The sequence below is a fragment of the Leptonychotes weddellii genome, chromosome 13 (genome assembly GCF_054177405.1).
Source record: "Leptonychotes weddellii isolate Sample4059 chromosome 13, ASM5417740v2, whole genome shotgun sequence".
NCBI lineage: Eukaryota > Metazoa > Chordata > Mammalia > Carnivora > Phocidae > Leptonychotes > Leptonychotes weddellii.
In genome coordinates, this window is record NC_138381.1 from 81,171,631 (window position 1) to 81,195,918 (window position 24,288).

The window sequence follows — 24,288 nt, forward strand, 5'->3', positions numbered from 1 at the left end:
AGAAGGCTGGGGAGGGCCCAGAGCAGAGACAGCCTCACCGAGGGGAGGGGCTCGGGTGGCCTGGAGGCGGGCAGTTCTGGGGCCTGAGAGCCCCAACCCTGTGTCTGGAAGCTTGTAGAGCTGCCTTTCCAACGACCACCAGGGACAGCTCGGCCAACGGGGCACCCAGACCACCCACCTCCCTGCCCCCCCACACACTGGGGCCCTCAGCCCTCCAAGGGGCAGGGTGATATAGACTGAAAGCCAAGTCCCTATATGGGGGGACAGTGGACTATCCCTCCAGTATTGCCCAGGGCAGCACTTCCTCACTGAGCAAGGGGGCACCTTCCAGCGCTCATGTACTGTGTTCCCTTCAGTCTCCACATAGTGCAGCAAATGTTACTATGCCTCAGTGCCTTTGCATGGGCTGTGCTCTCTTCAGGGAAACACGGTTCCGCCAGATCCTTCTCATCTTGCGGGTCTCAGCTCAGATTGGCGCTCAGATTGGCACTCAGAGACATTCTGAGACTACCCAGTACTCACTTTCTATCGCACCTCCCTATTCAGTAAGCTTCGTGTTATCATCAGATGCTCTGTTATTTGGCTCTGTGGTCATGTTCTCTCCCACTTCCAAAAGGGCTGTCTGTCTCGTCCACTACAGCCTCACAAACAGTGCCTGGACCTAGTGCATTTGGTAAGTATGTGTTGAGTGAATTAATGATCTTGGGATTGAAGAAAACAGCCTCTCCCCACCTGCAGGTCCCTCCTTTCCCCAGGCGGTCCCCTGCCGGTGAAAGAGGAAGTTCACCATTATATCTAGCTTTCAACTCTCCAGCTGCCCCTTCCCATCTGTTCGTGCTCTTCGGTAGCACCCCTGCAGCCCAAACTGCTGTCTCAGTGCAAACTGGTAGACCCCAGGGTGCATTCTGGGGTCTCTGGTCTTGGGAGGGCTGTCCTACTCTAAAATCTGAGCAACCTGACCTGGGAGAGGGAGGGGGTGCACTGCGCCCGGAAGTGCAGCAGGGAGGTCAGGACTCCAGCTGGGCAGGGGCAGTGGAGAGCTCCAGGAGCTGAGAGCCTACAGGAGACCCCCTGCAGGAAACGGGCAGGGGGTCACATGGAGACAGCTCAGGTTGGGGTGCGGGCTAGTGGGAGGCCAGGAACTTTTCACCCGGCCTTCACACCCTCCCTCTCTGGGAAGGAGGGGCAGTCCATCCCCCTTCTACACACATCCCCCCGTGGGCAGGACTTCCAGTGCCTGGGAGAACTCCCCCAGTGAGACCCCACCCACATCGCAGCCCCCAGCTCGGGGTGACGGTGAGCTTGCCCCTCGGCCCTCGTGTCGGGTTTGGCTGGAGAGGCCGCCCCTCCCCTTTTCCGGAGTGAGACCGAGGCTGGAGAAGGGCAGAGACCCCTGGACCCTGCACTTCCCACGTGAAGGGGCCACAGCCCAGGTGCTGGCAGAGGGGCGGGAAGAGGCGCGGCCTTCCAGCTCCCTCCCCGAGGGGCGGAGCCTGCAGGGATGGGGTCGGAGCTCGGCAGAGCGCAACGCGCACGGGGCGGGGCCTGGGGGGCGGGGTCTCGTCCGCCGGAGGCGGGGCGGGGCCGACACGGGCGGGGCGACGGGCGCTTGGGGCGGAGCCTTGGCGGGTCCGGCCGGCGGCGCGCTGGAGGGGCGGGGCCAGGGCGCGGTCGGGGCGGGGCCTGGGCGGGGCTGGCGCCGGGCTCCGCGGAGCGCCCACTTCCTCTGGCGCTGGCTGCCGGGCGGAAGTACGTCAGTTGTTATCCGCTCCGGGCGCCGCCGCCGCCGCCGCCGCCTCCGCCTCCGCTTCAGCCTCAGCCTGACCCTCAGCTTCACGAGCCACGGCGCCTCGGCCCGGGACCCGCCCCGCCCGCGCTCCGCCCGCCGCCGCCGCCGCCCGCCGCGCATGAGGCGCGCCCCCGGGGCCGCGGCCGGGGGCCGCTGAGCGCCGGTCGCCCCGCCGATGCGCGCGGCCGCCCGCGCCGGGGCTCCCAGGCCGCGCCGGGCCCGGGGCTGAGGGACCCCGCGCGGCATGCCCGGCCCGGCCTGCCTTCCGCCGCCGCCGCCCAGGGCCCGAGCCCGCGCGGCCCGCACCGAGCCCGGCGGCGCCGCGTAGCGCAGCGGGAGCGCGGGAGCCCGACGGCGCGGCCGCAAGGTCACCGCGCACCATGGAGGCCAAGGTCCGCCAGAGCCGGCGCTCGCGCGCGCAGCGGGATCGCGGCCGCCGTCGGGAGGCGGCCCGCGACGCCCGCGACCAGAGCGCGTCGTCGGGCGACGAGACCGAGCCCGGGCCTGGCAAGGAGAACGCGGGCCTGCCCCGCGCGCCCCCGCCCCGCGCCGCCGCCGTGCGCCCCCCGCGCCGCCGCCGCCGCGAGTCCAGCTCGCAGGAGGAGGAGGTCATCGACGGCTTCGCCATCGCCAGCTTCAGCACGCTCGAGGCCTTGGAGGTAGGTGGGGCGGCGGGCGGGGCGCTCCTGGGGCGGCGGCACACCCACCCCTTAGGGCTGCCCGGGCCGCGCGGGCCCCGCGCGCCGCGCAGGTCGCTGCTGGAGGGCCCGGCCGCCTGCGGGGGGGTGCCGGCGGGTGCGAGTCTTGAGCGGCGGGGGAGAAAAGTCTCTGAATTGCACTGTCCCGGCCGAACGCTGTCTGCTTGCACACACGCCTTTTTTCAGCTGCTTTCCTTTCAAAATACCACTGTGTTCGGCTCAGGACGTGCCAGGGAGGTGAGCTCTGCTGGTCGTGGTGAAGGCGGTGGCGGAGGGGAGACTTTGAGATTCTTCCTGTTCCTCTTCTCCTCCTTGAGGTTTCTGTTTGGACGGCGGGGGGGGGGGGGGGCGGATTTCTGAGACCCCTTTCCTGACGGCTGTTCCCCTGGTTAGTTAATAGGGTGGCAAAAATACCACTTGTCTGGCTGAGTTGTCCTGGGCAGTATTTGCTGAGCAAATAACCGCCCTTCTTGCGTGAGCCCAGGTGAGTTGAGAAGGAAGTGAGTACTGACTGTCAGAGATTTGGCAAGTGGGGTGGGTGGGGACCCACGGCCTCCTAAAACTGTAGAAGTGCTGGCGAGATCCCACAGTCCTGCCAGCCTCAGCCAACCAGCCCCCCTGCCCCCCCCCAGGGGCCCCATGCAGCGCTTACTAGGGGCCGCCAGCATCTGCTGGGTTTGGGGGTCCCAGACATTGCTCAGTTAACAGCCCCCCCCTCATTTTCCTGGAGCTTGGGAGCCAGTGGCCTGGGATCCCCAGTCAGAGGCTCAGCTTTGGGGAGAGAGGAAGTGCCTACATTGCAGATCCCTGCAGTGGGTCCTCTCCCTGAGGTGGGCCAGGTCTGTGGAGAGCCTCAGGGTCGGGTGCTGGCAGCCAGAGGGACGTGGCCCAGGGACAGGTGTGCTGCTTTCTGTCTGGGCAGGTGGATGTGTAGGTGGGGCACTTACGCCAACCACACAGCTCCCCCACCCCCACTCCGGTCCTCTTTGTGTACACCTGGGGGGCCCTAGATGGCTCCCGGATTAAGGGATCCCCAGCTAAGACACCTTGGGGGATGGCACATGCCACAGCTCTGAACTGGGAAGGGGTGGCCAAGTTCTGCGCCGCAGCTTTGGAGAGTGGTTACTCCAGCCACCTTCCAGATGTGTACCTGCCCTGCCAGGTGGGCACAAAACAAAACCCTGACTGTGGTCTCCAAGGCCTTGCATGCTGGCCTCTTGTGCCAGCATATTGGCCCCTCTGAGGTTTTCTTCTGCCTCGCGGCCTCTGGATCTGCTGTCCCCTCTGCCAAGGTTGTTTGGAGCCCTCGTGTCTCAGCACAGACATTACTCAGGCCCTCCCTAGTAACCTTCTGAAGCAGCACCCCTTCTTCCCCACCCGCCCATCTCTCACTTCCCTTCCTGTCAGTGACCACTCTCTCTGAAGGCATCTAGAGATTGGCTCTCTTTTTTGGCTCTCTCCCCACCAGAACTTGTAAGCTGGAAGAGAGCAGGCACCACGTCTGTCTTGTGTGCCCTCCGTGAGGTCCCCATGCCCCATACGTGTTTGTGCAGTGAACAGGTGAGAGGAGAAATTGCTTTTGAGGAAGGTTGTGCCAGAATTCACTGCACCCCTGCTGAAACGAGCCCGCAGCAGCCTTGGCCACACCCCTCCGGCAGCGGGGATACTCAGTGCAGCCTCGGGTGTGGGGGCTTCTGCAGACTCTGAGCAGCCCCGGTCAGGCCATAGTGAGACTGAGTCTGCTGTCGTCTTGGTATTCACCCAGCCACGTCACCATGCACCTTTTTCTGCCCTACTGAGCCAGGGAGGGACCCGCCTGCCTTGGAAAGTACGGGGCTTCTGCACAAGTCATAACTTCTAGATTGGTTCTCTTGTTTGGGCTCATTTCTTACTAAAGTGTAATGGTTTTCCCCAGAGTTCAGATAATTCGTCAGGACACTGAATGTAGCACACAGTGAACATGTACCTGACCAGGCACGATTCTGAGTCTGCTTGTCCTCAGACTCCACTGTATAGATGGGGACACTGAGGCCCAGTGCCATGAACATCAAGCCTCCCCTCCCTGCCCAGTGTCAGAGCTTTGCCAGGGCTGCCGTGGCATGGGGATGTGAGCAGCTGTCACCCCCGGGGCATAACACCCAAATGTCAGGTGTAGACTTGGCTCAGGAGGTTTGAGAGTGCCAGGGTCCACGAGTCCTCCTTACCCTTGTCCTGAGGGTGCAGCCTCCCCCGCCCCCCGTGCCCCAGGCAGGTCCCTGACCCCACCCTTCCAGCACCTCCCTGTGCACCTGTGTTTGCCCCGAAGGGGGGATGAGTCTCTGTCTCGGGTGGCTGAGAGGATCACAGGCCACTTCTGTGAAATGCTGGGGACACACACATGTGACAGTGGTGGTGTTGGCTGAGGAGAGGGCTCCCAGGTCTGGCCAGGTTCACAGTGTGTCCAAGGCCCTGGGCATGGAGTTGGACGGCTAGAGCTTGCTGTTTGAGCTGAGGGGGTGCAGGGGCCGTGGGCCGGGCAGGGGTTGCACATCTGAGCGCCGGTCCTCCGTCAGCTTTCTCACTCTGTTCAGCAGGGTGGGAGCAGTGAGCAGGTGGCAGCACGGCGGTCTTGTGGTGTGGTGGGGGGACAGGGGCGCCTTTCCTCTGCTCTCATTGACCAGGAACACTGGGGACAGGTGAATGTTTCTTGCTGTCCTGGTTCCTGTGACATCTTTGTCTCCAGAGGTGACGGCAAGGCCCTTGGGGGACAGGCCAGGGCAGAACTGAGGTCCTCCTGACCCTTCCTCCCTAATGGCAAAGGAACCTATGGCCACAGGTCAGGTTGTGCCAGCCCCTGGGTCTCCTGGGAGGTCCACTTTGCAGGCAGAGCCTGGGTGAGCCCAGCAGACCTACTGTGCGCCTCCCAGCCCTTCCATCAGGGGTGCGTGCACGCCTGGGCCCCAGCGCTTCCCCTTCAGGCTCTGTCTGTGCGCTGCCCACCTCTCGAGAGGCACGCGTACGCGATGGAAACCACCCTTCTGGTTTGGCGTCTGTGTGGTGCTTTGCTAATTTGCTTCAGAACAGCGGGACACTTTCAGCTGGTTCAAAGATCGGTATCAGTGAAAAGGTATATCTCGAAAAAATGTTCAGTTCCAGCCTTGATCTCCTGCAGTAACTACTCTGGCCAGCTTCTGGCCTTTTTGGAGTATGTTGTGCAGATAGAACCACACAGGCTTATAGTCTTGTATCCCTCCTTTTTCTGCTGAAAGAGAGGGTTACGTACTACCTCTGTACATGTGTCTAGGAAGCATGTATCCAGGAATAAAAAATGAAAAGGAAAACACCCAAAGTTTTAGCTGTGGTAACGGGTGACTTTCTGTCTGTAATTCTGTTTCCCACACAGATCACTACACGTTAACTTTGATAATTCATAAAACGGACACCTAAACCCAGACGTGACCTGCTGCACACAGTTGTGCTTGAGAAACCCTGCCCTGGCCTCCCAGTGGCCACATCAGCAGATGAATGGCTGTGTGGGCTGGTGGTCCTGGCCTGGCTGCCCAGCTCCCAGCTTTGGGTGATGTCAGGGGCGTGCTGTGCATTTCTGCTGGAAATGACCAAGTTCTTCCCAGTCTTAGGACACTGGGGCTGGGGCCGTGGGCCTCGAGGCACGCAGTGGAGGCTGCCTGAGTCCTGATGGTGGTGGCCCTGTAGGGGGGCCAGAACTCCCTCAGGCCCATGCAGGGGGCTCAGTGGTAGTAATTTCTCTGCAAGCTGGTGTTCAGTGTCCCCCCGGGCAAGGGGCACATGATCATGCTAGGTCTGGTTGCTAAGGGTCAGGAGTGTGGGGGGCCAGGATGTGGCCCTCTTGTCCATGTGTAAAAGCCTACACTGTTGGTCCCGCCTGTGGAGGCCTTGATCTGGGGGGCTGTATGTGTGCCCAGTCCAGCCCTCCAAGGAGGGGGACAGAGGACCGTCACTGCTGAGAGGAGCTATCAGCTGGGAGTGTCCATGCCCACCAGCCAGAGCACCTCCAGGCTGCTCTCTACTCTCCAGATGGGGAAACTGAGGCCCAGAGAGCAGGAACACTTACCTGCAGTCATGGAACGGAGGTACGACACTGAGCCTGGAACCTGCCTAGGCCAGCATTGGTCTGCTCCCTTATTCTGCCTAAGGGCTGCTGTGGGGAAGGGGCTGCTCCCTCCAAGGGGTCCCCGCCAGCCGATGAACACAAAGCCGTTGCATAACCTCCTCCGCCCGCCCGGGTGGATGTCTGCTACCTTGCCTTGGCAGCAGCAGGTTGCTGATGGTGGGGTGGGAGCCTGGACTGGGCTCTCCTGTTGTGTGGGTCAGTGCTCTGCTGTGATAAGGCATGTCATGGGAGCAGGGGCGACATTGACTGCTGCTGAGGGCACTGTCCTCACACACCCACTTGGTAGTTGAGGAAACTGAAGCCGGGGTGGAGTTCTTGTCTGGGATCCACCCACCATAGCACCAGACAACAGAAATCTCGTGAGTCTTCACCCAAACCTGGGTCGCGTTTTCTGGATGCTCTTTGGGAGGAATCTGAGCTTGAGCAGAGGGGACAGTGGTCTCCCTAACATCTAAGGGGGTGGCCTTTCCTGGGCTGCAGGAGCAACAATAGGAGCTTGTGCTGCCCTGGGTCAGCTGCCTGACCTCTGGTGAAGGCCCCTCTGAGCATCGTGGGCATCGAAGATGGTCTGCAAAGCCTGCGGCTACTCACGGGCTGGGAGCAGTCTGCTCTGTCCCTGCACGCCTGTCATGGGCCGTGGAGCCACAGGGTGAATGCTCACACGCTGTGGCCCAGCGCAGTGGAGCCATGGTCCTCCTGATGGTGGCCCTGTGTGTCTGCGAGCCAGCTTGTTGTCCCTGGCCTCCATCACCTCAGGCCACTCCCCTGCTCCTCTTTGGCTGGGATCACATACACAGTGCTTGTGGCTTCTGGGCCTCAGTTTGTCTGTCTCTCCTGCCCACACTGTGTCCCAGCATCTGTGAGGGCTGTGTGGGACTGATGGCGGCAAAGGAGGCAGACCCATGTCTCCCCACTTCCACCCTTCTACTGAGTGCCTGGAGGCTGCACCGCACCTCACTGCGGGTGAGGTGGAGCCTCACCTCCCAACGGGTTGGGTTTGCCCAGACTGGGCAGCATGGCCATGGGGGCACTCCTGTGGCAGGCCACAGCGCTCCTTTCCTCTGCCCCCACTCTGAGTTTCTAGACAGTCTCAAGTCCACAGCAGGTGCGTGGGTGTGGTAGGTCCATGTCCCAGGTGTGTGTGCACGTGGGAACACACATGTGTGTGCTGTGTCCTTGCTGGGGTACCTGTGTAAACCTCTGTGTTGTGTATGTCTGTGCTCCAGACCCCATCCGGGGCAGCAGCTCTGTGGCCTGGACAGAGCAGAGGACAGGCCTACATGTGACCCTTTGGTCACACACGGTGAAACCCCATCCTGTAGGTCAAGGATAGGGCCTCATGTCCTCTATCCGTTGTCCTGGGCCCACTGCAGGACAGTCACCCCCCGACACACACACACACCAGAGCAGGCAGCAAACGCTCGTGAGTTCATAGAACTGGCCTCTGTCCCCAGCACCCCTTTAGCTTCTTGGGCCTGTCACTGGTCTAAACTTGCAATTCAGTACTTGCTCTGCTGTGGCCCCCTTCATGCCCCACTGCAGCCCTCACTCCTGTAGCTCCAGCCACATCTAGCCCCCCTTTCCAGCACTCCTGTTGGAGAATCCTCAGACATGCACATGGGCACACTTCTGGCCCTTGCTAACTGCTCTGTCCCCTGCCCGGAAGATTCTTTCCCCAAGTGTCAGGGTGACTCACTGGTCACATAGCCCCCTTCCCTGGCAGGGAGCCTTCACCCCTGTGCCTGGGCCACCACTGACCCATTCCGGCTTAGTCTCTGTTCCTTGTCCCTCCCACGAAGACTCCAGCAGTGTCGGTGTCCTTGTGGACATCTCCCTACCCAGAACCTCCTTGTGCACGTGCTTGTTTCCAGGGAGAAGCTCCCAGATCTGGGGCTGGGTGGCTGGTGCTCTGCGGTGGTGTGCTGTTCACTTTGATACATGGGGAGGCGGTTCTTGAGTTGTGGCACCAGGCCTCTTCCTGCTGAGGGTCTGCGCCGTTGCCCACTGGTCTGCCTCACGCCTCGGTCACTCTGCTTTCTGATTGGCTGCCGCAGCGCTCATGCCTGGGCACAAGCAAGTTCCCTTGTCAGTTCTGACACCTGCCCAGTGGAGTCTCCAAGGTTTCTCATTGGCCACTGTGGCGTCTGCTGAGAACATAGCGTTGTCACTGCTCATCTCCTTTCCTGTCTTGTGGCCTCTGTCAACACCTCTACCCCATCCTTTCCGGTGGGCCTCTCCTGCCTCCCCCTGACTCAGCACGGCTGTGTGCGATCTTTCACGTGGACACGGTGTCCCACCTGGGAAGTGTCTGGACTGGCACCAGAAGTGAGCAGTGAGCCTGACCCGCGCCCCTTGTGAGGATCGTCATCCTTCTCTGGACCTGGTGACGTCCCTGAATTCCAGGCCATGTCGGCAGTCTTGTGTCACGTTGCTTTGCTGATATTTCAGTTGGGTTTTTAGCACTATATTCTTACATAAAATTAGTCTGACATTGTCTTGTGTCTGCTGCATTTTTTCTTGTGTTCTGGAACAGTCCGAATGGCATAGGAATCGTCCACTCCTCTCCACGCTTGGGGTCCCAGTGTTCCAGCCTCCTTTGCTGATGGCCAGTTAGAGACCCGAGTCAGCTCCGTTTGTGGTGGGGAGGAAGGTATTGAGTAAGGGATCCATGGGACCAGCTTGCTGGAAACGGGGTCAGCAGGGCGCCCCTCACCCCCCGCCCCCACCCCGGAGCAGGCTGGCCTGGGACACTTGCTGCCAAGCAGGACTGCCTGTGAGCTGGCAGGTGGTGAGGCCTCAGGCCCTGTCCCCCTGCATCCTGTTCCGGTGGGCAGTGGCTCCCTTCTGGAGGAAGGACACTGGAGTCTGGACACCACCCCCACCGTGGGCTTGGGCATGTCATCCTCTCAGGGCGGCCAGAGCAGTAACAAATGCATGGGGACTGGGCAGGGCACCTGCTGGGGGCCACCGTGGTGTTGGCCCCGACCCCTGCAGTTCACATGCTCTGCACGCAGCTCCCAGAGGTGGGGGCCGTGGGCAGCCCTGTCAGGGAAACGGGGAACCCAAGGCACCAGGCTTTTGCTAATGGCTGGGGTGGAAGAGTCATTGGTCAGTCCAGCCATGGCCACACCACCCAGGCCATGGTCACCTGCCCATGCTCTCTGCTGAGAGCCCTAGGTGCAGCCTCCTCCATGAGGCCTCCCAGAAGCCTGGGCAGCCAGACCATGTCCCAGGCAGAGCTCTCCAACACTGGGTTAGACAAACCAAGCCGTGGCAGCCCCCTCTCACCTGGACTGTTGTTCAGGATGGTTCCTCACTGCCTCTTGTTCACTGGGGCCCAGGCGGTGGTTGCCACAGGGCAGGCCAGGCCCACATGTGGGGCTGTAGGCCTCTGGAAGTGACCGCTAGGCGGCAGGGAGTGCTCAGACCCACTTTTCCCATCCTGACTCACCGAGCATTTACTGAGCAGCAGCTGTGTGCCAGACCCTGCGTCAGCTGCTGGGTTGGCTTCAGACAGGACGCAGACAGGTGACCTGACTGGCGAGTGCCTGAAGGGAGATTGGGGGCTCGGAAGGAGGCTGCATAGGCCAGGAAGGTGCTGGGGAGGTGCCCGGCAGGGACTAGCCCAGGAGGATGGCAGGGCTGGGTGGGACGTCCAGGTTGGGACGCCTGGAGAAGGTCGATGAGGTGGCTGGGTTGGGGCCCCACGGGCACCCAAGGCGCTTTTTCCCTTGGGAGCCAGAATATGAAAGCCACATGGAATTGAGTGCTTTGGGGACTCTGGGCAAACGTGGTATCTGGTTCAAGTTTCATGTGGAGGTTGTTCTGGTGCCCCGGTTTGCCCGAGTAGCTAAAGAAAGAAAACTCGCCAACGAGTTACCAGCCTTATTCAGCTCCGCAGGACGGTGTGTACCAGGCTTCTGTTTGAAGCTGCATGTGGGGGAGAGCTGATTCCGGAACCTGGTACCCAGCCCAGCATGTACACCACCCCTGCTTGTCTTTCCAGTTGCAGTCAGTGTGTGTGCACATGTGTGGGGCGCGGGGGTGGGTGCGTGTGTCTGTGTAGGGGAGGGAACTCCCGGCAGAAAGGCCAGGCTGGCCTGGCGGGGCACATCCATGCCTCCCCCACCCACACCCGTCTGTCCAGCTTAGATTCCGCCTAGTGAGGCATCTCAGTGACCCCAGCTGTGCTTCTTCCTTGGAGCAGCTGTTTGGGGTGGGCACTGCTCCCTGGACTCCACCCAGGTGGCAAGCACGGGGCCACCTAACAGGCCGACCGGACTGCAGGCGCCTGTGGGCCCCAGACAAGCTCTCTGCTGAGAGCAGGGTGTCAGCAGGTAGGTGTAGGGGGCAGAGCAGACGTCTGTGCAGGACACATGAGTGGCCCTGTTGGACGGCTGCCACTTGTACCCCTTTGCCAAGGAGGAGCGGGAGGCCACAGCCCAGTCTAATGTGCAGCGATGCCGAAAGTCAGACCCAGAGGCCCCAAAGGGACCCTCGCGATCTGCCATGACCCCCGTCAGCTCTCTGGCCTTACCCGTTGCAACTTTCTCCTAACCCCCCACATGCTGGTCCTCAGACCCTGGCAGGCCTCTGGCTAATCCTCAGCCCGTGCCGTTCCACATGCCGCATGGCTCACGCTCAGTACCTGTAGCACCGTGGGGATTCGTCAGGCTTCACGTAGACCTGCCTCCTGGGTAAAGCCAGGGTCCCCTGTCTGTCACCCATGGAATGAACCTGCATTCTCCGTGAGGCGTGGCCCTGCCACCCCCTCACCTGGGGCCCCGGGCACTGCTGCCTCGGGGCCTTTGCACCTGCTGTGCTAGTCCCATCTTCCAGGAACAAGTTCAGGATGCTTACTCCGAGCCTCCCCTGCTCCTAGCCCGCTGAGGAGGACAGTGAAGTGAGTGAGCCCAGTCCAGACGCCTGGTCTAAATTCATTTCTCTTCCTCACTACCTGGCCCCAGGTGTCCGTCTGCCTGCTCTGGGCCTCAGTTTCCTCATCTGGGAAGTGGGGGTGATGAGCTGAAAGTGCCTGCCACATGGTCCTGCCCCCCATCCCCATCCCCTCTCCAGTGTTCTTCTCTGAGCTAACCCTGAGGTTGGTTCTCTTTGTGCCCCACCCCAGGCAGGGGACGTTTCAGCAACAGTGGCCCTGGCTTCTGGCCTCCGTGGGCGGCCCCCTCCGTGTGTGACAGCTGAGCAGCAGCTGAGCAAGTCCCAGAGACTGAGGGGGAGCTTGAAGGGCGGTGAGCCTGAGGCCAGCTCTGGCAGTCATGGGCAAGCACACAGAGCAGTCTGTTATGTGGAGGGGCTGGGAGGGGCTTGGGCAGAGACTGACCTCCAAACCCAGTTGCCAGGAGAGCAGTTGTGAACATGAAGATCCTAGTCGAGTGTGGATTAGAGGGCGGCCTGGGTGGTCAGCACAGGGTCACAGTGTGGGGTCGCAGTGCGGTGTGCGTGCATGGACATGGGAGGATGTGTCTGTGGCGTGCAGACCTGGGCAGGGGGCCCAGAACGGGGCCTGCCTGCGCCTCAGTCTGGCTGCCTCTTTGCCTCAGGCTCCATGCCCACCATCCTCCTCCACCTTCATGCCTTTGTCCAGAGCTCCTGTCACCATCCTCATGTCTGACTGGTCCCAGGCCATGGGGTGGGTGGGTCTCTTCTGTTTCCAGGTGACCTCCTCTGCCCCAACAACTACTCAGCACGTGGTGGGGGCTGGATGGACATAGGAAGGAATGAGTGTCTTCACAGAGCCTGGGAAGGTGGGTCCCCACTGGTGTGCTGAGCACTGGGTGTGACCGAGGCTGTCCTGATGCTGGGCCGACTCCCCAGCTCCTGGGTCTTTGACCATCTGTCCTCAAGCCCTGCTGGTCCTGCCAGGTGTTCCAGTGCATAGAGCACACTGTGGGTGGGCACCCAGGAGCAGGGTGCTGAGGAGGAGTGCTGTGAGCTGGCAAGACATTGACCCAGAGGGACCAAGGTGCATGAGGCAGGTTCCAGAAGGTTCTGGAGCAGCTGGGGGGTCAGTGAGCCCTTCGGGGGATGGTCCTTGAGGGCAGTGTTACCCTCAGGTAGCCACAGCCCTGGTGGATTGAGGGACCTCTCCAGCAGGATGCCTTAAATGGAGGGACAGCAGGTGGGCTGTAGGGGTGGGAAGATGATGGGGAGCAGTATCTATCTGGTGTGGGTGTGAGCTAAGGAGGGGACAGGTCGGGGAGAACTCCTGTCCCAGCATCACAGCTGGGGGGTGCGACTGGACATGGCTCTCATGTTGGGGCAGGGCAGCGGGGTGGGGGCCGCCTGCAGGCACTGTCCGGGCCGGCTCTGAGTCCGTCTTCGACTCGGGGACGTGGTCAGCAGCGGGTGTCGGAGATGCCCCAGGCCTTGCGACACCTGGACGCCGGGGCCCGGGGTGGGAGGTTGGGCCTAGCAGAGGGACCCTCTCACCACCACCCCCCCCCCCGCTGCCATCCTGTCCTCCAGCTCTCTCTGACGCCGCGGACGGTGATAGGGCGCTGCTGCTCTTAACGGTCCACAGGCCCTCCTGTGCCTTCCCCGGATCCAGGGAACCTTCTCAGTCCCAGACAAGGACAGTTGGCTAACTCTGGGGGTGGGGGGGATGTGCCAGTTGCTGGTGGGCGGTGGACACACAGGCTGCCTCCTTTCTAGCTGGGGTGGGGGAGGAGGGTGCCCTCCGGGGGGGAGGCCCCTCGACCACATGGAAGGAGACTCCTGTGCACGTAGTCTCCGTCACCGGGGTTGGAGGGGGGTGGGTCACGGCACAGAAGGTAAGTAGGGTTTGGGGCTGGGGTTTTACTTGGTGGGGGCATGGTGTGAAGTTTGAGTGAAAACTTGCAGGTGAAGGAGAGTGAGCCACATAGATAGCAGGGTGGTGGGAACAGCTGTGCCGAGAGCCTGGGGCGGATGTGTGCTGAAGGGCTTCCAGGTTGGGGCTGACAGCCTGCCAGGTGAGCAGCGGGTGGAATTTGGCCTGAGCTTCTGGAACAACGAAAACTGTTGACTGAGCTGTGAGCCAGCAAGGTCTGCTGGGGGCCCCGAGGCCCAGAGGTTCTGGGAGACAGGCAGCCTCAGCCATGCAGGGTGGGAAGGTAGGGACGTGGGCTGGGGTGGGGAGGTCAGGTGGGCCAAGAGAGTGCCGGTGCTTGGCAGTGAGGGGTAGATCCTGTGTGACGCTGGGGGCTCAGGCCCAGGTGCTGGGGGAGAGGCCCCAGTGCAGTTCCAGGAGCGGAGGGGGCACCTTCCTGGCTGGAGGGGTGTGGCCATGCCTCGGCCTGCAGGATCTGGGAGCCTGGAAAGGCCCTGTCCACATCGGACCTAGCAGCCTCAGCCCTCAGTGAGTCTGGGTCTGGGTTTGCCAGTTCTCATTACTTTTCTCTCTGCGCGGTTAGTTTACTGAAGTGCAGGTAGAGATTGTATTGTTACTGCATAGTAACGACTTTCTGGGGGAGCTAAAAGTAGCCCCATAAAATTGCTACAGGAAAATGTAACCATTGATTTCAGCAACGTGCGTGGAGATCCCCTTGTGGTCCAGGAAGGGTCCAGGGGCCCGGCTGCTACTGGGGGCGCTAGGGGCTTCATTGTGGGACTGTCGCCTCGGGCCTCGAGGGCCGTGGGCTGCGGCGCTTGGCCATGCCCCCTCTTTAGGGCCCCTGTGTGTGCAGGCACGCGTCCTGGGGTGCGCCCGGCCACATCTGCCGCCCTGCCTGTGTGGGCTCACAGATGGGTCTATGGGCAGACGGCAGCTCAGGGTACAGCCGGGCCCTGGACTGCTGGAGCTCGTCCCAGCTCACCCCAGACTACTGCTGCAACCTCGGCAGGGCCCGCTTCCCTGTGGGCACATTCCAATTCTGTGGGCTCCTAGTGTGGATCCACCAGCAGCGCGCTGAGCGTCCTGCAAGTCAGACACCAGCCCACCGCTCGCCTCAGCCTCCCGCCCTGGGGGTCTGCCCCGAGGAACCATCTACTCAGAGACCTGCCCTGGCCCGTGGTGGGGCAATCACTGCTGTTGCGGCTCTCCCTCGCCCAGAGCGGTCACCACAGCCTGGGCAGAGCTGCTGCCCCAGTCTACAGATGAGGAAACGGCACCTACCCAGAGGCCCCACACTCCGGGCAGAGCGTCGACTGGGACCCAGGGCCAGCACCCCCACTGCAGGCTCAGTGGGGGCAGAACTGCGGTGGTGTGTGCCTCAGCTTGGGTGAGCCTCCAGAACTGGCCTGGGCTCACACGGGGTCAGCATAACAAGTGAAGGCCAGCCCCAGCCTTGGCGTGCTGGGAAAGGGCCAGCCAGACAAATCCCAGCAATGCCTCAAGGCAGGAATTGTTGAGTCCTGTGACCAAGAGCCCCTTGGGGGCACAGCATCGGGTCTCCTCCAGGAAGCCCAAGGATGCCTGGGGTCATTCTCAGGGCAGTGGCTGGGTGGAGATGGCCGCCTCTGGATCCTGGCGCACCAGGCCTCTTGCCCGCTTGAGCCAGAAGGCCCATGGTGTCGTTAACCCTCCGTGTGCACAGGGCCCAGGCCTATCGCCTACTGGCTCACCTTCTGCTGGGCGGGGGGCGACTCGCTTTCCAGCTCCCCCCCCTCTTCCAGATGCAGGAGCTCCTGTCCTGGGGCCAGGATGCTGCTGGGTTGAGTCCAGGCCAGAGGAGAGGCCCAGTCACTGATATTTCAAGGGTTCTAGCAATCTAGGTTTTTTGTTTGTTTAAGAAGCAAACAAACAAATACAACATGTTTACAGAAAACGATGTGTTCGATTTGTGGTTGATGCATACTTTGGGTGAAAGATGTGATTGGAGGTGTCTGGAGAAGTGGCCTGGGGCTGCCCTGAGGCCCTTCCAGAACCCGCAGAGAGGCCAGGGCAGGGCCTAGAGGAAGACCTTTGTGGAGCCCACCGCCTGGTCTGCGGCTGGTGGTTCACCGCGCTTGCTGTGCAGTGTCTGCCCTTCCATCCGCCCCCCGTTTTGTCTGTTTTGACTATAAGCGCTCATTAGAAAGACCGATCCCAGCCCAGCCAGGTGTCCCAGAGGGGCAGGCTGTTCCCACAGGTTTCCTAGTTAGTATCTGCTTGTGCTTCTGATCACATATACCGCAGGCCAGCCCTGTTCTCATTACAGGGCTCAGATATGGGACTTCAGAGGCAATCCCCCAGGCTAGAAACTGTTTCTGTGATTTTACCTGATCGGAAGGTCCTCAGAACCAGTGGCTCTCTCTGTGAAAGTGAGGCTCACCCCACAGTGGCTCAGGAGGTCCATGTGTGGAGTCACGGCTTCTTGCAGAAGGAGGTGGCCCGCGGCCATCTGAGGAGAGAGGCCTGGCTGCTTTCTGTGGCAGTACGAAGGTCTAGGTGGCCTGTGGGGGGTGCGTGGTGTGTACGCCCCAGGCCACTTCTCCAGACACATCTAATCACATCTTTCACCCAAAGTATGCATCAGTCATACTGATACTTCAGGCCTCCCTCTAGGCCCTGCCCTGGCCCCTCTGCGGGTTCTGGAAGGGCCTCAGGGCAGCCCCAGGCCACTTCCAGCACCGGGGTGCTGAGAAGCTGATGTTAGGGCTGAGGTGGGGTGGGGCCCAGGAGCTCACACAGTGTAGCCACTGCACAGAGAGAGAGGGCCTGGCAGAGACACCCATCCGGCTCTGGGACTCCAGCCCCGTCTCCTGCCCAGGCTGTGGAGGCCAGGGGTGGGTGCACACGTGGGAGTGTGAGCATTGCACATGTCTTCCACGTGCGTGTGGGGCGCCTCAAACTCCCACCTCCTCACCACGCCCGCATGCGCTCCAAATAGTGTCTGTACCTGCCCATGGCAGGGCCCATGTCCCCCAGGGACCCAAGCGTTTGGTTAGACATCATTCTGGGTACCTGTGAGGGTCTTTCTGGATGACTTTAGCATTTAAATCTGTAAAGTGAGTGAGACAGGTGGCCCTCCAGCGTGTGGGTGGGCCTTATCCAATCCCCTGAAGGCCTGAACAGAACAGAAAGCCAGACCCTCCCCCAAGGAGGAGAGCGCTCCTCCTGCCTGGGCCCTTGAGCTGGGACCGAGGTTCTGTCCAGCCCTGGGAAGAACTGTACCCCTGCAGATCTTGGGGCATCTGGGCCCCACACCTGCGTGGCCAGCTCCTCAGAGGAAGGCTGTCTGTGTATTGGCGTCCTGCTGGTCTGTTTCTCTGGAAAGCTGGTCCACCCTTTACAGCGTGTTGCTCTGGTTTTTCCCTGCAGGCCTCTGAGCACAGTCTGCGGGGCTGGGGCCAGGAAGGGACCGCGAGGGTAGGTGGTGAGGTGCTGCGGCCTGCAGCTGGGTGGCAGCATCCAGGGCGCAGAGGTAGGGGCGGTGGGGGCCTCCGTGTTGTCCAGGGCCTGTGTGGGGGGACCAGCCTGTGAGCAGCAAGACTGGCCCTCAAGCAGGGCAGGAGGCCTGAGAGCGATGAGTTCAGAGTGACCGACTGTCTGAAAGGGGGTATGGCACTCGGGTGTCCTGGGAGCACCGGGCGTCAGTAAGTATCAAGTGCCCGCACGTGGAGAGTGGAGAATGAGCTGCGGTCTTCAGGACTTTCCCATCACTGGAGGGACCGCCCCGATTCCCTTCCGCAGGGAGGCTTGGGCCCTGTGCTGACTGACGGAGCCAGGGAAGCAGGCACGGGAGATCTCGGGAGGGAGGGAGCATGGAGCTCCTCGCCCCCTCGGGCTGTTTGCACTTGCCGCTCCTCTATGGGAGGCTCTAACCTAGCCCCTTCCCTTGGGCTTCCCAGCTGGGGCTGCCCTCCTGTCCGTTTGAGCCAGCTGCCTTCTGAGCTGCTCGCTGGTGCCTGGAGCTGAGCTGGCCGGGTCAGTGTTTGCTGCCAGCTTTGTGTACGCAAAGGTGGGGGACCCCGAGTCTGGAATCGACCTGAGACCCATAGGCAGGGCAGGGGCTGGGAGGTCTTACGGTGAGCAGGGGTTCCGATGTCAGGGTGTGGGGGGAGCGGCCACCTTGGGCTGAGATGAGCCGGGGCTCTGAGGGGTTCATCTGACCGGGACTCGAGGAGCGGCCACCGAAATGCCAGCAGCCCGTGGGTGTCCCTGGGGTCTGATATTCCAGAAGGCCAGTGTGGTCTGAGAAGTCAGGGTCCACTTGCTGCCCTCACAGAAGCCTGTGGAGCTTCGGGCAGAGCCACGTGGCATGGGCCAAGCTGGCCATCATCTTCCAAGCTGAACAGCTTCAGCAAGGCAGGGTTCCCAACCTTGCGGATGTCCCAGGGCAGGCGCCCCTGCCAGCCCAACCTCCCCTCTCCCTTCCCGCTGCCCCTCAGTGAGCCCTGGGGAGGGGGTGGGGATGCAGGGTGAACCCCTCCTCATGCAGGAGGATGCACACTCCAGCCCTTAGTGTCACATCAGAGGTGAGAGGCTTTGGTGGGGCTGTCCTCCGTCTGTGTGACTGTGGTGTGGGCCCCTCGGGAGAATCCTGGGAGTGTGGAATGTCCACCCTCAGAGAGGAGGAGTCTGCTGCTGCCCCCAGGTGCGGCCTGCAGCCACGCACGGTTGCTCCCAGCCCAGGCTGTGGGGTCACACACAGCAGGACAGTCGTGGGGGCTTCCGGGCCTGGAAGGGCAGTGCCAGTCTGGCCAGCCATGTTGGTGCACCTTACTAGTTCTGGGGATTGTGGGCCCCTCGCACAGACAGGAGGAGGCGTGTAGTGCGAGGTCGGAGGACCTCACCTGCCAAGCACAGCGTGTCCCCGTCTCCATCGCCAGGCCAGGGGACCACAGCGGACTGGGACGTTGGTTCTCCCTGCCACCTGCCCAGGTGGACTGAGGCCTGGCTGGGGGGCCAGGTGCCCAGCTGAGCACAGAGGCCAGCCCTTGGAGAGGCTGCCACAGTCACCCCTCAGGTTCTCAAGAAGCACTTCCTGCGGGGCCGTGAGGGTATCACCTGGGACGTGGGGGAGCACCTCAGCCACTGCATCACCTTCATTCAGGCTCTCCTCCCCTCCCCCTTGTGTGAATGCTTTCCCAGTGGGTCCTTCCCTCTTCTTCAGCAGCCCAGTGGAGATGGTACCTCCCACCCTGCTCCATGGGCCCAAGCACGAGGCTGGCCACCGCCAGTAAATGCAGGTTCTCCTGGGCTCGGCTCACTGGCAGGACCAGCTCTGCATAGTAGGGGCTGTGCTTGCTGCTGTGGGCACCCTTCTGCTGCGGTTGGCATCGGCACAGCAGGGCATGCTCAGTAAACCCCCGCTGGGTGTCAGCCCCTGCTTTGGGACCAGGTGCAGCTGTGAGCAAGATGGGCACAGGTCCCTGTCCTAGGGAGGGGGTCCAGGGTCCCTGACGTTCTGCATAGCTGGCTGGATGCCGTGCTGCATGGAGTTGGGCAGAGAAACCTACGGGTGGCTCTGGACCAGGGGACAGTGGTCAGCTGCTGTGGTGATGGCCCTCAACTCAGGAAGCAGAGGGACACCCTTAGAAAGGCCAGTGCGGCACTTGCTGCATTTTGGGCCACGGATTAGGGGCCCCCGTGACCGGCTGGGGTCCCTTGGGAAACAGCCCCTGGTCCAGCTGTGTTTTCACATCACTCTCTGAGCCCCCCAGTCCTGACAGGCCCACCCACACTCGTCTGACCCATCTGCCCGTCTTCCTGAGGTGTGAGTCCGGCCTGATAGCCCACTCGGGGGAGGGGGTGGTGCTTGGCACTCCAGGTAGGTGCTGTCACATGCCCAGGGACCCGCCCTCAGGGCACGGTCTTCCATGGTGTCACTGACGTCACTGCCAATTAACCAGCTTTGTCCTTCCTCACTCACAGAAGGACATGGCCCTGAAGCCACATGAGCGGAAGGAGAAATGGGAACGTCGCCTTGCCAAGAAGCCCCGCGAGTCAGAAAACTGCCCATCCGCAGAACCAAGTGAGAATGGGCGTCCCCTGGAGATCGTCAGTCCCGAGCAGGACCTGGAGCCTGCCTGCGACCGGGGGAAGAAGAAGGTCCCACTGCAGCCCACCAAGCAGGTGAGCACTGGGCCCTGCCCCACTCAGAACCATGGGCTCTGTGCCCTCTCCCTTGGGTGCCCTCGGGGCCACACCAGCACCTGGACACCACCGTCGGCATCTGGGCCTGCCTGGCAACGTGCTCCATCGTTGTTGGGCGTGGGGTATGGGGCATATGTGGACTGGGGCCCGAGGCAGCCGCTCGCCGTGAGCCCAGGTCCTGAGCAGACAGGAGACCTTCCCCTGGTGGGTCACACAGCCAGAGAGGCCAAGCTGGGAGCCCAGGGATTGGGGGTGGGGGAGCGTGTACTTGGGGCAGGAGGGTGCACCCGCTGATAGGCTGGCCCCGTTTCCCCATTGCGTCTGTCAGGCTCCGCCGACCACGGGGTGTCCAGGGTGTCTGTAATGCGTGGGGGCCGGGCTCAGCACTGGGTGTTCTCCATCTGCTAATCTTCTGTAGGGTACAGCGTATCTGTGAGGGGGGAGTGTGTCACGTGACTCGTGGTCAGGGGCCCCGGTGTAGGGAGCAGCCCCACCCAGGGGCCTCCCTCCACAGCAGCTGGGAGACGGGCCCTTGGTGGGAGGGGCCGTCCTTGCTGTCACCAGAGCCCAGCTGGGTCGGGTGGGGAGACTGGGACTGGGGGGCCCTCTCCCAGAGCGTGGGGCTCTATCCCAGGTGCCGGCTCAGCCCTGCAGCTGCTTTCCTCCTCAGGGACTCACTGGTATGCGCCTTCTTTTCAGAGAGGGGTTCTTCTTGGTGTTTCACACTCCACTTTCAACTCCCTTGGGGATTGGGCTGCTGGTGAGGGGGCAGCATGTCTCAGGGGCCCGGGCTGGTTGGGGGGTCTGCAGGCACACCTGCCCAGGTGGACACGTGCTCTTTCTTCCATGCAGGTGTGCTCCCCAGAAGGGGGGCCGCTCCCAGCCAACCACTGGGACCAGAACGGCCCGGCCCAGCGCCAGCAGCAGCTCCAGCCCAGCCAGCCCCAGGGGTCACTCCCAGCCCCGTGTCAGCGCTGCCAGCCCCGTCGGGCTCTCCCGGACCCCGGGCAGCCCTGCCAGCCCCAGCGGCCACTCCCGGGTCAGCGCAGCTGGCCCCAGCGGTCACTTCTGGGCCCAAGACAGCCCTGCCAGCCCCGGCGGTCACTTCTGGGCCCGGGTCAGCCCTGCCGGCCTCAGCGGCTGCTTCCAGCCCCAGAGCAGCCCTGCCGGCCCCAGCAGTCACTCCTGGCTCAGCCCTGCCGGCCACGTTGGGCGCTCCTAGGCCCTAGGCAGCGCTCCCGGCGCCTGCGCTCCCTCCTGGCCCCCTGGCAGCGCTCCCGGCCCCTGCGCTCCCTCCTGGCCCCCTGCCACCTGTGCCGGCCCCTGCGCTCTCTGCTGGCCCTCTGGCACCGCTGCTGGCCCGTGCGGTCATGGGTGGCCCCCTGTCTCCGTGGCCAGCCCAGCAGGGCATCCTCAGGACAGCGGTGCCGGCCCCCGCAGTCACTTCTCCTGCTGCGTCCACGCCGCCGACCTGCCAGCTCACTTTCAGTCCAGTGCTGCTGCCCTCGGCGCACTCTCTTAGCCCCTTGCCAGCCCCGGAGGTCCCTTCTGGGCCAGCCCAGCTGCCCCCAGGGGTCACTGCTGGGCCTCAGCCAGCCCCAGCAATTAGTAGAAGCCCCAGAGCACCCTGGCCCCCCAAAACCTTCACTGCTGGGCCCTGGACAGCCATGCCAACAGAAGCGGCCACTCCTGGGCCCAGAACAGCCTCACCCGCCCAAGCGGCCACTCCTGGGCCCAGAACAGCCCTGCCGACGAAAGCGGCCACTCCTGGGCCCCGAGCAGCCCTGCCAGCCCCTGCAGTCCCTTCTGGGTCCCAGCCAGCCCTGCAAACCCCAGCCGTTACTCCCCATCCCTGAGCGCCCGTCGCTCCTAGGCCGGCCAGCCCCGCCCCGTCGGCCCCTCCTGGGGCCCCCGAGCCAGCCACGGCGGTCACTGCTGGAATTGGTTCGGGCCCATCAGCCGCAGCTCTCACTCCTGGCACTGGGCCGTCCCTGCAGGCCCCTGAGGTCACGACGGACTCGATCTTCCACCCCTGCGGTGGCCCGCCAGGCCCCGTCTGTGAGTCCTGGAGCCTGATGCCCGTTTTCTAGGCCACCCTGGGGGTGGCTGTGCTGGGCACATGTGCTGCCAGCCTGGCCAGAGGCCTTCTCCAGACAGGCCGGGCTGTTTGCGGTTGGAAACAGGCTCAGCAGAGGCAGCCCCTGCAGGGCCGCTACCAGGCTGAGGCCCACCTGCACCAGGAAGAGAGGAGAGGACCCCCAGCGTCTTCCCACCTCCCTGCCATGCCTGCCCCCATCGTGCCGGCTACTTGGGGATGCGCACGCTCCTAGGAGAGCGGACACGGCTGCCCCCGAGGGCTCGGGCTTATTGGAGGCCTTCCTCAGTGTCTCTCTGTGCCTCTGAAGTGCCCACGTGTCCTTGTATGTCAGAGCCTGTGCACGCCCAGCCCGGGTGTGGGTGCGTGTATGTGGTGTGCGTGCATACGTGTTGTGGGGGGTGCCAGCGCAGGCCTCGTGCTCCTTGGGCCCTAACCCATTTGCCAGTGTGCATTCCATGCCCTTAGGCAGAATGTGGGCCCAGCTGGAGCCAGGCCACAGGTCCTGCTCACCTCCCCTCAGGCGAAGGGCGAGGATGCGTGTGCATCTCCAGGGTTCTGTGAAGGCAGGGAGGGGACACGGGGCACTCAGGGCTGTCTGTGGCCAAGTAGGAGCTGCTGGTGACAGGAGGGTGTCCCCCCCCATCCCCCCCAACTCTGCCTCCACCCCAGTGGCTAGGGACTGAAGTGGAGGCAGAGTCTCCCGTCCCCCCAGCTCTGGACCAGGAGGGCCGGGGCCATTCTTGGAATGCCTCCTCCTGGCCTCACACTCAGCCCGTGCAGCTGTCCAGCTGTTGGCCCCCCAGGACATTCCCTGTCGGGACAGACCTCACACTACAGGGCTTTTTCTGCCCTCCGCCCATCCCAGACCCATGCCGAGGGGTCGCCCATTCCTCACCCCAGACCCCTGGCTCAGGGCAGTCCCACACTGGTGCTCCTGGAGTCCTGGGCATAAGGCAAGAGCTCAGCTCTGACCCTCCAGAATTTGAGGGTCTCTGGAGAAGGGGGCTGCAGCCCCTTCTGGACAGCCGCATCAGCCACTTGGGGGTGCCCTGGCTGGGCTCCCGGCAGCCCTTTGTGTGCCTAGTGTCACTGAGCTGCGACAGCCACTCCAGTGCTGACCCTGTTCGTGGAGGCTTGGAGGTGCCCCCCCCGCCCACCCCATTTGCTCATGAGGACACTGGCCCTCTGGGGTCCCCACTGGCTGGGTGTGGGGGCCGCCCAACGCCCACAGCAGGGCTCACGGGCATCTGGTCCTCACCAGGGTCTCCCAGAAACGCGGGGCTTATTTTTCCGATTAAAGAAAATAAAAAGTGCCGTGCCATTATTTTTATGACAGCATCAGTGAGTGTGTGTCATACGTGAAGTGATTTATTCCGACAAGTGGTTTTCTGCACATCTGGACTTGCCGCCTGTTCGCTGCATTCCTGCCGAGCATCGGGAAAGCAGCCGGGGAGGGGGCGCCCAGGGAGGGGTGCACGGCCCGGACGCGGCTCACCATGCTGTGGTGTGCGTCCGGGGGGCCGCGCTCGCCGTAGTCACCCAGCAGACCATCCTGCTGTGTCCCTCGGAGCCGCTGCTCGGGAGGGGGCCTCTCTCTGGGTGCTGCAGGAGGCGCCTCTGAGACGTGCGATGGGCTCCGGCTGTGCCCACCGTCCCCTCCCTCCTCCCGACCGGAGGCGGCAGTGCTGGGATCTCTGCCTTCTGGGTCCTGTGCAGGTGCTCGGGCCGGCCAGGCAGGTGTGGGCTGGCGCTGCGTTTCTAGGCCCTTCTGCTCTGGGAGTGTGGCCCTGGCACTTGAGTGCCCACGTGGGGGAGACAGAATTGACAGGGCGCTGGTCAGCGGGAGAGGGTGGGAGCCTGCAGCCCCCCGTGCCGGGCCCACCCCTTCCCCCTCCAGAATGGCCCCACCGGGATCGAGCCCCATGGTGCCCATGGGCCCCCGCTGTTCCTTGCCTGCTTCCTTGCCGAGACATCTGAGCCCAGAGGGGTCCCCTGGGGTCACAGCTGGCCTTGGGTTCACAGTGGCAGGAGCCTGAGGGGAGGCACCCACTTGCTATCGGGGGGCCAGACCACATGTGCCACGTCCTGGGGGCCGCTGCCGCCCTCATTGCCATGAGGGGACGAGGGTCCTGTGTGGCCAGATCTTGGGGGTTTCTGAGAGCGGCTAGGAATGTGGGGTTTTTTGTGGATTTGGAGATTTTGAAATGTTGGTGGCTCATTCCAACGTCATGAGCCACCTTGCTGGCCAAAGGACACAGCTGTAGGGTCCCTGCGTGGCCTGGGGGTAGAGGTTTGGGCCCTGGCAGCTTACGTGGCCCCAAGGCCAGAGGGGTGGGGTGTGGCCCGCCCCGTCGTGGGGAGAATGGGGGTAGCTTGGTCTGAAGATTGGGGGTAGGTTGAGTCCTTCGGGGTGCTGTGGGTCTGAGGGGCCCAGGGTTGCTCCAGGGGACCCCTTGGATGGAGATGGGAGCCTGGGTGCAGTGCTCTGCTGGGGTCTCCCTTCAAGCCCTACAGCCCGCCCTGCGTAAGCCCCCTGCCTCCACCTCCCTGTCT

The 24,288-nt window shown here is 62.8% G+C and overlaps 1 protein-coding gene across 8 annotated transcripts in view; it reads left to right on the plus strand.

The window, feature by feature from the left end:
- The first annotated feature begins 1,998 nt into the window (after window positions 1-1,998).
- FBRSL1 (fibrosin like 1) overlaps window positions 1,999-24,288 on the plus strand; it is a 60,481-nt gene continuing 38,191 nt past the window's right edge. For 3 of the 8 annotated variants that reach the window (XM_081802457.1, XM_081802458.1, XM_081802459.1), the window contains exons 1-2: window positions 2,002-2,448; window positions 19,416-19,616. In XM_081802457.1, coding sequence (XP_081658583.1) covers window positions 2,170-2,448; window positions 19,416-19,616 — 480 coding nt within the window. In that variant the 5' untranslated portion in view covers window positions 2,002-2,169. Of the gene's footprint in view, window positions 2,449-19,415; window positions 19,617-20,489; window positions 23,071-24,288 lie in introns of those variants that run through there. The other 5 variants (XM_081802465.1, XM_081802460.1, XM_081802461.1 and 2 more) reach the window with 5 other exon arrangements.